The sequence below is a fragment of the Vipera ursinii genome (assembly GCF_947247035.1).
Source record: "Vipera ursinii genome assembly, chromosome: 16".
Classification (NCBI taxonomy): domain Eukaryota; kingdom Metazoa; phylum Chordata; class Lepidosauria; order Squamata; family Viperidae; genus Vipera; species Vipera ursinii.
In genome coordinates this window covers 6,619,828-6,631,583 of record NC_139529.1, presented here as the reverse complement: position 1 = coordinate 6,631,583, position 11,756 = coordinate 6,619,828, and the positions used below count along the sequence as shown (strand labels likewise).

General features: G+C 48.6%; 1 protein-coding gene across 1 annotated transcript; it reads left to right on the top strand.

Annotated features, from left to right (window-relative positions):
* The first annotated feature begins 1,488 nt into the window (after nucleotides 1-1,488).
* Nucleotides 1,489-11,579, top strand: SURF4 (surfeit 4). Its single transcript, XM_083375202.1, has 6 exons — nucleotides 1,489-1,755; nucleotides 7,518-7,704; nucleotides 8,423-8,499; nucleotides 8,638-8,681; nucleotides 9,256-9,442; nucleotides 11,125-11,579. The coding sequence occupies exons 1-6, from the start codon at nucleotides 1,708-1,710 to the stop codon at nucleotides 11,389-11,391; spliced, it is 810 nt and encodes a 269-aa protein (XP_083231328.1). The 5' UTR covers nucleotides 1,489-1,707; the 3' UTR covers nucleotides 11,392-11,579.
* Nucleotides 11,580-11,756: the final 177 nt, after the last annotated feature.

Genomic DNA, 11,756 nt, shown 5'->3' with positions numbered 1-11,756 from the left:
GGCTAAACAATCACGGGGCGGGGGCGTCGGGCGTAAACGGTTCTAGCCCCCTCCCCGCGGAGATCGTTCTTTCCTGCCCCTCCCTGACTGTTTTCTCTAGCCCTCCCCCCCCTTTCCGCCCACTCCCCATTCCCTATTCCTTTCCTAAATCGATGAGTCCAACCATCATCAGTCAATCGGTCAGAACCTTCCCGGGGGTGGGGGGAGAATTTGAACTCGCGAAGAGGTTCGCTCCGTGGTCTGGCAAAGGTGCAAAGTGCTTTTATTGGGCTTCCCCCCCCCCCCGGGGATCCACTAAACAGACAAACTATTTTGAGACGGGGAGGGGGTGTCTTTTCCGTTTGGAAAACTCAAGGGGTCTTTGAGCCTCTGCAGAATTACTTGGAGGGACCGTTTGCAAAGGAAAGCAAAATGATCCGGAAACGGGGGCGAGGGGGGGCAGGCTTTTCTCACTGCTAACCAGCGTTTAGAGTTTGGAAACTCTGGTAACAACAATAATAGAGGGAAGTGGAAGGAAGGAAGGAAGGAAGGAAGGAAGGAAGAAAGGAAGGAAGGAAGGAAGGAAGGAAGGAAGGAGAGAAAGGAAGGAGAGGAAGGAAGGAAGGAGAGGAAGGAAGGAAGGAGAGGAAGGAAGGAGAGGAAGGAAGGAAGGAGAGAAAGGAAGGAGAGGAAGGAAGGAAGGAAGGAAGGAAGGAGAGGAAGGAAGGAAGGAGAGGAAGGAAGGAAGGAGAGGAAGGAAGGAGAGGAAGGAAGGAAGGAGAGGAAGGAAGGAAGGAAGGAAGGAAGGAAGGAAGGAAGGAAGGAAGGAACGTTTGCCCCATGTGATGGCCTTTCTTCCCCCAGTTGGCTGGCTGTCTTGATAGGTGGCCCCAAGTGCCAAATCCAGCCTAAACATCTGGGTTGGCTGACATGAGAGGTGGATCAAAATGCCAAACTCAGTCCAAACATCTGGCCGGCATGACTCGACGGGGAATCAAAAATGCCCAAATCCCATATCCAGCATTAACATCCCGGCTGGCATGACTTGAGAAGGTGTGTGTGTGTGTGTGTGTGTGTGTGTGTGTGTGTGTGTGTGTGTGTGTGTGTGTGTCAAAACGTCCAAACATCTGCCTGGGGATGACTTTGACAGCTTAGGCCCCAAATGGGAAAGCCTGCCCAAACATCTGGCCGGCTGAGTCGATCTGGGAGAGGCCCCATCAATATCTGACACCCCTCCACACCCCACCACCGCGATCTGCGCTCAGAAATTTGGGGACACCCTCCAGCCTCTCCCGGCCGAGCGGCTCGGCGCTTTTGCGCACCAGGCGGAGCGCGCGTTTTTACGCGCGGCGCCTCTCTCCAGCCTTTGGGCGCCGCAGGCGGCGGCGGGGCGGGGGAAATCCGAGACGGGGCCGGGCTTCCCTTCTCTGCCCGCCTCCCGGTGGGTCCGGCCCTCCGTCCGCCCGCCCTCCGGCCCTCCCTGCCGGCTGCTCGGGCCCTGGCGCGGTTCCTTTAAGGATCGGCCTACGTGGCACAGCCCAGGCGAGGCGAGGCGAGCGCGGCGGCTCCGCCACTTCCTGGGCAATCGCGGCAGCGGCGGCAGCGCTCCAAAGAGCCGGGGCGGGGGGGGCGGCGGGTGCTTACAAATCGCCTTTCCCAGCAGATTTTCCTTTCCTTCCCACCCACCCACCCTCCTCCGCGCCCCCCAAGAAAGAGGAGAAACCAACCATGGGCAACAACGACCTGATGGGCAGCGCCGAGGATTTTGCAGACCAGGTGGGGCTTGGGCTGGATGGGGAGGGCTCCGGCCAAGTGGCAGGGCGGGTGGGTGGGTGTGTGGGTGGGGGGGGGCTTTCTGGACCCTTTGGTTTGCAAAGAGGCGGGGGAGGGAAACGTGGGAGATGGGAGGGAGGGTCACGGGGGGGGTTCCCGCGGGCGCCCCCCACCCCCACTCCCCACCTCTTCCCGGGCCGTTTCCATCGCTCTTTTTTATTTATTTATTTATTTTATTTTAATTCCATTTATATCCCGCCCTTCTCCGAAGACTCCGGGCGGCTTACAAGCTTAGCAGTAGCCTTCATTCTATGTATATTTTATTTTTATTTTATTTTAATTCCATTTATATCCCGCCCTTCTCCGAAGACTCAGGGCGGCTTACAAGCTTAGCAGTAGCCTTCATTCTATGTATATGCCTGCTTGTTAGGGCTTTCACACACACACCCCAAGCGGCATTATTACAAAGTCAGCTTAATTGCCCCCCAACAATCTGGGTCCTGCGTTCCACTTTTTTTTTTCTTTTTTGGCCTGGAATTGAAAGTGATTGTGTGTCCATTGCCTGGACGGCTTGTAAAATTATCCCTCTGCGGAAAAAAAATATTAAAATAAACCAATACATAAAGCGAAAACGGAAGGCAGGAAGGTCTAGAGGTCCCTTTTGTAGTGGGGGAGCGGCAGGGCGTGGGGAGCAGGGCTCTCCCCCATCCAGAGCTGACCCTGCATTTGGGGAGCCGGGTGGGGTGGGGGTAGCCAGGCAGTTGCCCCCAGCTCTCTCTCTGGAGCTGACTGGGGAGGTTTGGCTGAACAAAAGCCTTCTTTTTTTTTAAAAAAAAAAAAGAAGGGTGATGGGGGAAAAGAGGCCCACTCCAAGTGGAAGATGGCCAGCGTTAACCGTGGTTGCTGAATAAGCTTTGCTTTAGCCTGACACACAGCCTGGGCTGTAAACCAGGGCTTCCAAACGAGCGATGGTCTAGGGGGGGGGGTTCTGCAAAATGCACACGCTCCTCTACAAAATGGTAGATCCGGCCTAACAGACCTGGCCGTTGGATTTTATTTTTTTTTTTCTTCATCTTTTATAGCGCTGAGGAATTGGAGCCACTTCCCAGAATTTAACCTGGTTTGATGTGGGATCTAGGTTGGTTAGTTTTTCCACGCCTGCTTTTTGAATGCCCTGGATTATGGCTCTTCCTCGCTCGCAGTTAGCTGATGGGGCGCACGATGGGAACAGGTGGTCCTCACCACGCAACCAGAATTGGTGTCCCTAAGCCAGGTGGTTGCTAAGTGACCGGATGCCATCGTAACTTTGAACGGTCGCTAAATGAGCATGCTTTGCTGGATAAGGATTAATCTTAGTTCTTAAAAAAACAATCACGTTGCGCTGAGTAAGATAAGCTGACAAGGACGCAAAACAAGGTTTATAAAACCGTCCCGCTCAGTCTTCTCTGTGAATAAAATGAATGAAAATGTCCTCGGCTTCCTTCGCTCCAGCATTTTAGATGGATTGTCTTGGTGCAATTTGCCCCAACTCCCCCTACGGCATCCTATGAGCAGGGCAAAAAGTTAGGTCAGGCTGCCTTTTTTTGGCTTGCCTTTTCTTTTTCTTTTTTAAATGAGTATTCTTCTGCTGTCGAAAAGTAAACACGAACAATGAAAAACATAAAAGTCTAGTCAAGGCCTGGCAAGAAGAGCCTTGCCAATAATCTGTGATCATGGAAAGGATCCAAAAGGTGACCTGGACGGTCTTTTTTTTTCCCTAGGCTATATATTTTTTAAAAAAAATAAATCTACAATTTGACCTTTTCAGTATATGATATATAAACTGAATTTGGGGAGTCTTTAGGGCCCTCTGCGTTTGGTCGTTTTGTTGCAGACGTTTCAGTACCCAACTAGGTAACATCATCAGTGCTACTTGAGGCTGGTCGGATAATGAAACGTCTGCAAGAAAGCCACCAAGCTCAGAGACTACCAAGAATATCCTTCCCCAAATCCTACTCCGTTCTAGCACTGATGATGTTACCTAGTTGGGTAAACAAATGTCTACAAGAAAACAACCAAGCTTGGAGAGCACCAAGGTCCCCGCAATCCTCCCCCTCCTTCCTCCTCCTCTCCACACACACACACACACACACACACACACACACACACACACACACACACAGTGCCTTCTAATACTGATGATGTTCCCTAGTTGGGTCATGAAACATCTTTTAAAAAAACCCACCAAGCTCAGAGAGCACCAAGGACCCCTCATTTCAACCCTGGGCTACAAATATTCTCATCTATTGATAAACTGGGTTTATTTCATTAGCGACGTAGGTCTGACACCGCAACCTACACTAGTGTGACCAGGATCACTTTGCCCCATTTCGTGTCTGTTTTGTTCACTGTGGGCTAATTCACACAACATGCTGAGCCCCTAAACATTCACCGGAAAAGGTCCCTTTCAATAAATGTACGAGCTCGGCTGTCTTCTCATAGCAAACCCACAATGGCAGTAAACCTAACATTTCGAGCTGCAAAAACAGTCACACAATGAGCCACGTTCTCATGTCTTTGGTTTGTTATCAGTGTGTTTGCTGTGTTTATTTGTTCTTTCCTGCTGTTGATTCCTCTCCAGGCCTCTGTTTACATTGCTAGCACAATATCAGCGACAGGAACTGCATCAAGTTAGGTTTGCCCTTAAGTTGGGACAGATTAATTTATCATTATTTGATTGATCTGCTGCAGCCATTTCATTGGCAGCCAAAGAAGACCCGGCTGCTTTAAAACTGCCGTTAGAAAAATAACAGCTCAATAACTACATAAAAGGCAAAGGTAAAGGTTCCCCCGCACATGCGTGCTAGTCGTTTCCAACTCTAGGGGCCGGTGCTCATCTCCATTTCAAAGCCGAAGAGCCAGCGCTTGTCCGAGGACGTCTCCGTGGTCATGTGGCCGGCATGACTAGACGCCAAAGGCGCACGGAACGCTGTTTCCTTCCCACCGGAGCGGTCCCTATTTTTCTACTTGCATTTTTACGTGCTTTCGAACTGCTAGGTTGGCAGAAGCTGGGACGAGTAACAGGCGCTCACTCTGTTACGCGGCACTCGGGATTCGACCCGCCAAACTGCCGACCTTCTGATCGACAAGCTCAGCGTCCTAACCCACTGAGCCATAATAACTACATATAACTAACTAAATAAATAAATGCAGATAATCCACGACTTACGGCAGCCGAACCCCAACATTTTCCATTGCTAAGCAAGAAAGTTTTAAAGTGAGTTTTCCTCCGTTTTACGACCTTTCTTGCCACGGTCTTTAAGTGAATCATTGCAGTTGTAAAGTGTCCGAATCTTGGATCACGCGACCACAGGGAGACTGCACCAGCCGTAAGTGTGCAAAACCGCCCTGAGTCACTTGTTTTTCAGTGCCATTTTAACTTCAGTCACGAGATGAACTGTGGCAAATCAGGGAGCGCCCATATTGGGTTTAGCAAGCCATCTTTGCTTGTGGTTACATCTGAAGAGGCTCTCTACGGCTTTCGTTGCGTGCAGAGACGTCTTCAGCAAGATTTGATCTCGTTTCCGCTTTTCTGCTAAACATATCTAACCGTTGTAGATGGTTGCGTCCTGTTGTAAAGTCAGAACACCTTCCTCTGTGTTTCAAAAGTCGCTGGATGGTGAGACGGGCTTAAATATCTATTTAACCGAGAAATAAAATAAAACATGTTTTGAGGTGGCCCAGGGTTAACTGTGGGGTTTGAACACGCAGATTCCTATCTGTATAATTTTTAATCCGTGTGATCCATCTGTATAATTTTATCTGTTTTATTTGGGGAGTCCCCAATCTTTCCAGGAAGATGGTGCTTTTGTTCAGAGAGAATGACTGTTTTGAAATAGGGAGTATCTGAAATGATCTTGGGGATGGATCTTGGCTTGATTTTATAGAGAGGGTTTGATGACATGAAGGAAGCCCTCAACTTGCAACGGTGTGCTTACCGACTGAAGTTGCAACACCCCTGAACAAAGTGACTTAGTAAGTCCTCGCACTTGCAACTGTTCCCAGCATCCCTATGTCATCAAAATGCAGGCGTTTAGGCAACCAGTATTTATGATGGTTGCAACATCCCGGGGTGTGTGTGTGTGTGTGTGTGTGTGTGTGAGAGAGAGAGAGAGAGAGAGAGAGAGATCTGATTGCCATTTGCAACCTTCCCAAGCAAAGTGAATGGGGAAGCCAGATTCATTTAAGCGCTGCAGTGATTCACTTAACAGCCGCGGCAAAAAGGTCATAATTTGGGCACTACTCATAATAACCATTTTGCTTAGCAATGGAAGGAAAAACAGGGGGCAAATGATAGAAACCAAGAAAACATGCATTAAGTCTTTTTTTCTCTCTCTCTCTCTCTCCTTGTGCAATCATTGTACTGTATAATTAGTCCGATTTTGCAAGCACGGAGTTGCTGGCCGTGTTTTCTCCTTGCCAAAAATCTTTTTTCAGCTACTGTACTTCTGCTGTCTGAGGCATAATCCACAGTGTAAAGGTTTTGTTTTTTTCTTTGTTGGGGGGGGGGAAGTTATAACCATCAGGGCTAGAAACCTGTTCCTTCAAAAACCACAAATCCTTAAAGCTAATAAAAAAATCTAGTATTGATGCGAGCAAGGTGTTTCTCTCTCTCCAGTCTCTTTGAAGAAACTCAAGATTCTTCACAAATCTGATTTGGCTTCTTGGAAGAAAATCAAAATGATTGGCACGCGAAGTGCAATGCGGAGAGATTTTTGTCACCTTTGAAAACCCAGGGCAGGCTTTTGAATTGTAGGAAAGGGAGCGCGGGAATTAAGCTGACGCTTTTGTAGCAGTAGCATTATAAATTGCAAATGGAGACACGGCAGAGGACTGCGAATGGCTGCCGAGCCTCCAAAATGCAAACGTGTGAATTTCAAATCCAGGCCATCCGTATCCCCAGAGAAGTCCATCAGTCATAAGTTGAGGACTGCCTGTATCCTTAAGTGGAAAAATTCCACCCTAAGCTTGGCAGTGGTAAATATAGTTATTCCTCGACTCAATTGTTCATTCAGTGAACACTGGAAAAAAGGGACTTATGACCCTTTTTCACACTTACGACTGTTGCAGCGTTCCCCCTGTGGTCATGGGATCAAAATCCGGCCACTGGGCCGCTGACTCATACGTACGACGGTTGTAGCTTCCCGGGGTCACATGATCCCCTCTGGCGTCCTTCTGACGAGAAAAGCCAAATGGAAAAACCCAGATTCGCTTAAGAACCGGTTTTACCAACTTAAGGACCGGCGATTCGCTTAGCAACGGAGGCAAGAAAGGTGGTTACAATGGGGCAAAACTCACTTAAGCAAATGCCTCACTTGGCGCCGAAAATGTGGGGCTCGGCTCTGATCATCAGTTGAGGACTACTTAGAATGACGCAGGAGATGTCCTCATGATTTGAGGCTGAGAATTTTTAACTGGGTTTTTATTTTTTAGGGATAATTTAATCTTTTTAAATTGTTTTTAACTTTCGTATTGGTTTTGGTTTTAAATACCCTGTAAACCGCCCTGAGTCCATCGGGAAAGGGCGGTATATAAATCTAATAAAATAAATAAAATAAATAAATGATTTGCCCTGCCAAGATCTGACGGAGGACGGGGAAGGGGAGAAGGACCTACTTGATCCTTTGCTGATGTTTCTGGGGTTTTATTGGGAAGCAAATAGAGCACCATGGGATCCGACCTTTCGCCCTTCCTTGATTTGTCCTTCTTTTGATTTCTCGGGACAGTTCTTGCGGGTGACGAAGCAATACCTTCCCCACGTGGCCCGGCTCTGTCTGATCAGCACCTTCCTGGAAGACGGGATTCGCATGTGGTTCCAGTGGAGCGAGCAGAGAGATTACATCAACAGCACGTGGAACTGCGGCTACCTGCTGGCCTCCATCTTTGTCTTCATTAACCTCTTTGGGCAATTGAGTAAGTGGTCCACCGGGATTCGGGGTTTACACCATCTGGGTTTCTCTGGGGGCGCAAGCCAAGAATTCGAACCCAGAAGCCGGAGCTGTGGCCCTACCTACTCAGGAGACCGTTTTGTTTCTTGGTTTGCATCCCACCTGTATTATTCTTACAAACAGCCCAAGGCGCCAACGTTCCTCTTCCCCTTTTCCCCACAACAACAGCCCTGTGAGGTAGGTTGGGCTAAGAGAGAAGGGACTGCCCAAAGTCACCCAGCCAGCTTTTTCATGCTAAGGCGGGACTAGAACTCGCCGTCCCCTGGGGAGTGGCCCAAAGTCACTCAGATGACCTAAGGTGGGACTAGAACTCACAACCTCCCAGTGATTGGCCCAAAGTCACCCAGCTTGCTTTTATTGGCTACGGCAGGAATTGAACTCACGATCTACTTTGCTGTCTAGCCACTAGACCAAACTGCCTCTCATTTCATCATCACTTTGGGTTTAGCTCGAGAGAGAGTGGAAAGGTTCCTGGGTAGGAAACTGGTGGATATTTTATTGATGGGCACATACTGCAGTGGGCAGAGCAAGGACATTTGATTTTTTTTCTGAGTTGACTTCACAACTGCGTCAACGAAGGTCATAAAAACGGGGCAAAATCAACTGTCTCGCTGAGCGACAGAAACGTTGGGCCCAGTTGTGTTTCTAAGTTGAGCACTTACCTGCATTCTTACATTTTCTAGGCGGTTGCATTCTCGTGCTGAGCAGGAATTTTGTCCAATATGCCTGCTTTGGATTATTCGGAATTATTGCATTACAGGTGAGAAACCTCGCCAATTTCTCCTTTCCAAAACCTGTCTCGGAAAACGGGATTGAAGCGGGGCTCTGAGCAGACGGGTGAATATATTTCAGGTTTTCATTGTTTTCTCTTTTTTATCCCACCCGCACCCCCTTCTAGACAATTGCATACAGCATTTTATGGGACTTGAAGTTTTTGATGAGGTATGTCTCACTTTGCGTTGCTTCACGCACACTTATTCTAAGCGAGTTGAGAACCCCTGGCAAACCAATCTTGTAGCACCCGGTCCAAAAACAAATAAATAAAAATTCGGGACTAGAACTCTCAATCTCCTGGGGATCGGCCCAAAGTCACCTAGCTGCTTTCGTGCCTAAGGTGGAACTAGAACTCACCGTCTCCTGGTGTTCGGCCCAAAAGTCAGCCAGCCACTTTCATGCCTAAGGCACAACTGGAACTCCCCGACTCCTGTTGTTCGGCCCAAAGTCACCCAGCTAGCTTCCACAGATAAAGCAAGACTAGAACTCACCGTCGCCCAGTTTCCAGCCTGGTGCCTTAAGACCTAGACAAAATCAGCTCTTTAATTGAACTGCCTTGCCTGTCAAATTAAAATGGTCCCCAAAGGAGACAGGAAACCCGCCCCCCCAGAAGGATATGGCATGTAGTCTGGAAACATTTTCACCTCTGTGGACCTGGGTGGAAAGGTTTTTGCGAGTTTGCTTGTGCCAAATATTATGATTTTTTTTGGGGGGGGGGTGTCTCTTCTCTTTCTCCCTGCAGAAATCTTGCCCTAGGAGGGGGTTTGCTGCTGCTGCTGGCGGAGTCTCGGTCGGAAGGGAAAAGCATGTTTGCCGGGGTACCCACCATGCGGGAAAGCTCCCCGAAGCAATACATGCAGCTGGGGGGACGAGTGCTTCTAGTCCTCATGTTTATGACCCTCCTGCATTTAGATGTTAGCTTCTTTTCGGTAAGTGCCTAACATAATTGAAGGTACAGAGTTCCTGGGCTTCTGTCCCGCTCCATCAGGTCAGGCGTTCCACAAGATGGAAGGAGTCCTCAAAGTTACGATGTGTCGCTTAGCAACTGTTTGAAGTTACGACAGACAGGTATCATCTGACCTTGGTTTTTTTATTATTATAACTATAATTCTAAAATTATAACTCTGGGTGGCTCGTAATGTCCAAAACGCAAGGTGCTAAAGCCTTAGATGTTAAAATTGAACAGAAATGTGTTTATTCCATTGATAAAGAGATGCATTTATACATTTGAGACGGTATTAAATCTGAATTACAGGCGTTTGTTCCTCTCTGATGGGATTTATTTGGACTGAGTAAGCAGTCAAAACACACAGGTGGTCCTTGGCTTACGACCGCAATGGAGTCCCTAAATTTCTGTCGCTAAGTGAAACATTGCTTAAGCACGTTTTGCCCCATTTCACGACTTTTCTGGCCACCGTTGTTAAGGGAATCACTGCAGTTGTTAAGTTAGCAACACGGTTGTTAAGTGGATCAGGCTTCCCCATTGACTTTGCTTGTCAGAAGGTCGCAAAAGGGGATCACGTGACCCCAGGCCACTGCGACCATCATAAATACAAGTCAGTGGCCAAGAATCTAAATTTTGATCACGTGACCCTGGGGGACGCTGCAACGGTCGTAGGCTTGAAAAATGGTCACAAGTCACATTTTTTCAGTGCTGTAACTTCCAACGGTCGCTAACCGGTCACTAATTTAATTTAATTTAATTTTAATTTATTGAGATTTCTATACCGCCCTTCTCCCTAGGGGACTCAGGGCGGTTCACAGGGCATATATAAATAACAATACAAAAATTAAAAAACAATTAAATCAATGCCCAAGTTAAAACAAGAATGATAAAACAAGCCTATAAAAAACCCATATACCCCCATCAGGCCAGACCCGCTAGTTCAAATAAATGGGTCTTCAACCCGCGACGGAAGGATCGGAGGTCTGATGCCGTCCGGAGCTCAACCGGCAGTTGGTTCCATAATGCCGGAGCACCCACAGAGAAGGCCCTCCCCCTGGGGGCCACCAGTCGACATTCCTTGACCGGAGGCACCCTGAGGAGGCCCTCTCTGTGGGCACGCACAGGGCGGAGGGGAGTCGACGCCGGCAGCAGGTGGTCCTCGAGGTATCGCGGACCCATGCCATGTAGGGACTTAAAGATCATAACCAAAACCTTGAACCTTACCCGGAAGACAACTGGTAACCAATGCAGCTCACGGAGCAAAGGTGTAACATGGGAGTACCGGGAAACTCCCAAGACAACTCTCGCGGCCGCATTCTGTACCAGTTGGAGCCTCCGAGTAGTCTTCAAGGGAAGCCCCATGTAGAGAGCATTACAGTAGTCTAGGCGAGAGGTCACGAGCGCATGAGTGACCGTACATAAGGCCTCCCGGTCCAGATAGGGCCGCAACTGGCGCACCAGGCAAACCTGGGCAAAAGCCCCCCTAACGGACTTCAGCGAGTCTCCAACAAGCTTGACCATTGTTGGTTGGGAAGGCCACACATCTGGAAGTTGGCCAGGTCGGAAAACCCTGAGGGAGAGGCGAGCCTTTTTTTTTTTTGTGGGGTGTGTGTGTCCGTTTCTGCCTAGCTCTTATTCATGGTCTGTTCTTCCTGGTTGCCGCAGATCCTGCAGAACATGGTGGGCACGGCGCTGATCATCCTGGTGGCCATCGGGTTCAAGACGAAGCTGGCGGCCTTGACTCTGGTCATCTGGCTCTTTGCCATCAACTTGTACTTCAACGCTTTTTGGACTGTCCCGATCTACAAGCCTATGCACGACTTCCTTAAGTACGACTTTTTCCAAACCATGTCGGTCATCGGAGGCCTGCTTCTCGTGGTGGCCCTGGGCCCCGGCGGCGTCTCCATGGACGAGAAGAAGAAGGAATGGTAGAGAAGAACGGAGGAATGGGGAGAGAGAGAGAAAAAAAAAAAGGAACACAGCGTCTCGGCATCCGGGAACCGACTCAACAGTTTTGGGAATTAAAAACGAAAACATTTACAAGCATTGGCAAGCATTTACACAGGTGCTTCTCCCCCCCCCTTTTTAAAGGCACAATCTCTTTTTTCTTTTTCTTTTTTTTTAAAAAAGGTGATTCCCATTGCCAAGTTCTTCTTCATTCAAGAACTTTTTGTCTTTCTCTTGCATTTTTTCTTGTATAATCTCCTGGGAGGGGGAAAAAAATGGGAACGAAGAAGCGGCCACAGTCTGCCACAGCTGAATTTCTTTTGACAACTGTTTTTTTCCGGGTTTTTCCC

Excerpts from the sequence above, each read along its gene's own strand:
- SURF4 (XM_083375202.1), top strand. The coding sequence starts at position 1,708 with ATGGGCAACAACGACCTGATGGGCAGCGCCGAGGATTTTGCAGACCAG. Across the intron at positions 1,756-7,517 it reads CCGAGGATTTTGCAGACCAG|TTCTTGCGGGTGACGAAGCA; the intron begins GTGGGGCTTGGG and ends TTCTCGGGACAG. Across the intron at positions 7,705-8,422 it reads TAACCTCTTTGGGCAATTGA|GCGGTTGCATTCTCGTGCTG; the intron begins GTAAGTGGTCCA and ends TACATTTTCTAG.